The sequence below is a fragment of the Diplotaxodon limnothrissa genome, linkage group LG8 (assembly GCF_057381915.1).
Source record: "Diplotaxodon limnothrissa isolate DT_005_m linkage group LG8, D_limnothrissa_male_GT1.1, whole genome shotgun sequence".
Classification (NCBI taxonomy): Eukaryota; Metazoa; Chordata; class Actinopteri; order Cichliformes; family Cichlidae; genus Diplotaxodon; species Diplotaxodon limnothrissa.
Genome location: NC_140603.1, coordinates 12406691 through 12409984, shown reverse-complemented (window position 1 = coordinate 12409984; position 3294 = coordinate 12406691). Strand labels below are relative to the sequence as shown.

Here is a 3294-nt window from a genome sequence, read left to right as displayed (position 1 = left end):
ACATTTCATTTGAACAGAGTCCATTAAATTCACAGGTTTACATTGTACTTGTAATAAAACTACATGTAAAATCTACACGTAATCAAATGATTTAAAGTCAGTTTGCACATAGATATTTTTGAAGTGTTTTAGGTGGGTTGATTTCTGAACATTGCATATCATATCACTTCCATGAATTGTTCACAGAAGATACATGCTGTTGCAGATGTGCTTTAAAACTGCATTCTTCTGGATGTACAAGAGAAAATGCCCCTTCTTTTATGGTCTTAGCAACCGATTCAATAAAAGAACTACATGTTACAATCCCCCTTAACCCATCCATCACCTATTCAACGTTTGGCTCCAAAATCTCAGACGGTGATGCAAAATTCTGAACTCGTGACTTCAATACAGGACTATACAAACCCATGGGGGTGACATTATGTTGGCTATGATCATCATTTATACAGAGTCAATTACCTGTCTGTGTGACATTCGCCTACTTGTTTAGCATTTTAGTTAAAAGTTTAGCATTGATTTATTTTCTTAAAATAGGCACATCTGAGCCATATTACCTAAAGATTACCTAAAGAGCCAATTCACAGGCAATGGGGGAATTGATAGGTGGGTGGGTGGATGTTACATGTAGAAGTTTTCTCATGCATTTAAAAGAATGTTTTTGAATTTCTTTAAAAAAAGAAGAAGCTATCATTGATTTACTACTTCACAACTGAATAGCAAAGAACAGGGTCAGACTTGTCTTACTGAAAAAAGAACCTTTATTGTTTTCTCATCGTCCGTCCGTTTGCCCTAAAAGTGCATCATCACTGATCTCACAGAAAGCAGAAGTCACAGTAAAACGACGACAGAAGTGAGAGAGAGAGAGAAAGACACGAGTCAACCACGCTATACACTTAGTTGGTTACATTCATCGTGGACAGCATTGGGGTCTGCACTGCCAGAGAAAGAAAGAGAGGGAGCAGTTTGTCCATGGTCAGGGGTGAAAGGTTGAGTGTATAAAAGTGGTGTGGAGAACTGAAGAGAGACAGAGAGAGAGAGAGTGAATGGGAAGAGGAGAAGAAGAGAGGAAAAGGATGTCTTGATTCAAGTTGTTCCTTTAGAGTTGTGAAGTCAGTCAGTTGGTCAGTTCATTCATTTAAGACTTGACCATGGCAGCGAACTCTGTAGAGGGAGAAAGAAAGAAAGAAGGTTATTGTTTTGCTTTTGTTGGATGGCCTTTACATTGTTCTTCTGGAGGTAAAGATTTCCTCACCATCAACTCCGATCTTGCCATCGCCATCAGAGTCACCGGCCTTAAGAAATGTCTTTGTCTCAGCATCAGTCAGAGCTCTGGCACTGGCAGAGAAGTTCTGCAGGAACAGCCTGGAGAGGGTAATCAGAGACAAAAGATGAGCTTTTTTTTTATTTTTAAAAGAGAAGCCTTTCTTTGAACAGTTGTTTTCTGGGATCACAGTGAATATTTTGTGCTAAACCGATCATCTATTCAAAAAGCATATTAAATATCTCTAACTGAATGCTTCTTGTTCTATTGGATGCTGAGGTTTTTGGGCTTTGTCATGAAAAAAATGTAAGCAGGCTACAATTCCTTTCCTTTGTCCTCTGTTCTACGTCACCCTACAGCGAGAGGCACTGAAGGAGAGAACTGGTATTGAGTTGCAGTCTAGGAGAACACCCAGTAGCCCGAGCTTCTCAGATGCTTTTGGGCCTCTGACATCATTCTGATTTCACTGTGAGCCAGAGAAAGATGATCCCAGTGCTACAAGAGCTTTGAGGAGCTTGTGGGTGAAATTTAAGAGAGGGTGCCTACTTCAGCTCATCCTCCTCAATGAAGCCACTCTTGTCCTGGTCAATGATGGCAAAGGCCTTCTTGATCTCATCGGCGGACTTGGCTGCCAGGCCGACCTTAGCAAAGAACTCCTTGTGCTTGAAGGAATCGGCAGCTGTGGAAAGATGGACAGAAGGAGGTTATAGCACAAACACAGGCTGTGGTGTGTTTTGCAGAGGCTGTAGTTTCTGCATGTAAGGCCTGGCATTTGGTTGTATCCACTTTCCCTTCCTGACCATCACTCAGCTTTTTTTCTAATGTGCAGGTCAGCTTTTCTTACAGTAGATGCACTGGTGCATGCTTTATGCTGAGACATACAGCCATTTAAAGCTCTCTATACTACTGGCAGACACCTGAGATTTTTTTTTCTTTTTTTTATAATATTTTGCAACTGGATGCGAAGTTTTTGCAGTCACAGTTTGGCTGTTGTCTAGGCTTTCCCTAGGTTAAAATGCTATGAGTTTCATCATGTTTACCTTGGCAAGCTGCAAGGGCTGCAGTGATGTTAGCTTCGGTCAGGACTCCGGCGAATGCCATTTTTTAACTGAGGGAGGAGAGAAGAGGACAAGTCATCGGTTAGTCAGTCAGGCTGTGGGGAAATCTGACACGATGAAGCAGCTTTACTCTCAATCTAAGGCCACCTTTTAACTTCCCTCAGTGCACTTTGTAGTGCACTGCTCAGAGTTACAGAGCTTCATGCAATACTCATTATGCCATGCAGTATAATTCACAGTCCCTCTCTGTGAGTCTTCCAAGCCACAAAAGGTAGTCCAATTTCTCCAAAATAAAGCCTTCCAAAAGGCAAAAGATTAAATCTCCTTTGCATCTGTAGTTGAATTTTTTTTCTCTTTCTCCGTTTCGTTCCTCTGTTAGTCCAAAGCTGAAATCTGGCCTTGTGATGTTCAAAATCTGGACATGATTTACATCCCATTGCATGAAGAAGTAGAAGCCCTGTAACTCTCTGAGTCAGGAAGTGGACTTGCCTACAGGTCTGCAACTCTTCAGTGAAACTCACCTTAGGGTCTGGCTAAGACTAGAGTGGATTCGCTCAGATGAATCTGGTGACTGCAGTAAAGCCCCCAGCGACTCTCACCAGCTTATATACCTTGTCTCACCCGAAATATGATGCATAGGCTATGTAACAGACACTGTGTGCAAAGCAGTCAGTCAAAAAATGTGTCCAGTAGACAGAGCTGTTCTATTTATATGAACATAAATGAAGATGCTTAAATGGTAGGCTAAGCGTAGGCCTATGTGAAAGTGCTTAATATTGCATAAGGCTAATAATATATGTTGCTGATTTGGTTGAAACATACTCTGCAGCCTGTTAAAGTGTGCAGAACACGTCAGAGTGAAAGCTGGGGTAAACTTTTATATTATCTTTGACAGCCAGAAAGTCTTATTCCAAGTCAACCGTACTTAATACTGTTATTATTTTTTTGTTTTTGCTTTGTGTAAAGTGTGTAAAG

The 3294-nt window shown here is 41.1% G+C and overlaps 1 protein-coding gene across 1 annotated transcript; it reads right to left on the bottom strand.

The window, feature by feature from the left end:
* Positions 1-735: 735 nt before the first annotated feature.
* LOC146626392 (parvalbumin beta) lies at positions 736-2923 on the bottom strand. Its single transcript, XM_085361272.1, has 5 exons — positions 2841-2923; positions 2302-2369; positions 1808-1940; positions 1253-1362; positions 736-1161 (listed from the first exon to the last, which is right to left on the bottom strand). Exons 2-5 carry the CDS (start codon positions 2360-2362, stop codon positions 1136-1138), a joined length of 330 nt encoding a protein of 109 aa, XP_085217398.1. The 5' UTR covers positions 2363-2369; positions 2841-2923; the 3' UTR covers positions 736-1135.
* Positions 2924-3294: the final 371 nt, after the last annotated feature.

What these genes read in the sequence shown, in the direction of transcription:
- LOC146626392 (XM_085361272.1), bottom strand. Translation starts at nt 2,362, where the DNA reads ATGGCATTCGCCGGAGTCCTGACCGAAGCTAACATCACTGCAGCCCTT. An exon ending in ATTGAGGAGGATGAGCTGAA is followed by an intron (nt 1,363 to 1,807) that starts GTAGGCACCCTC and finishes TACCCTCTCCAG; the next exon opens with GCTGTTCCTGCAGAACTTCT. An exon ending in TGGCAAGATCGGAGTTGATG is followed by an intron (nt 1,162 to 1,252) that starts GTGAGGAAATCT and finishes CTCCCTCTACAG; the next exon opens with AGTTCGCTGCCATGGTCAAG.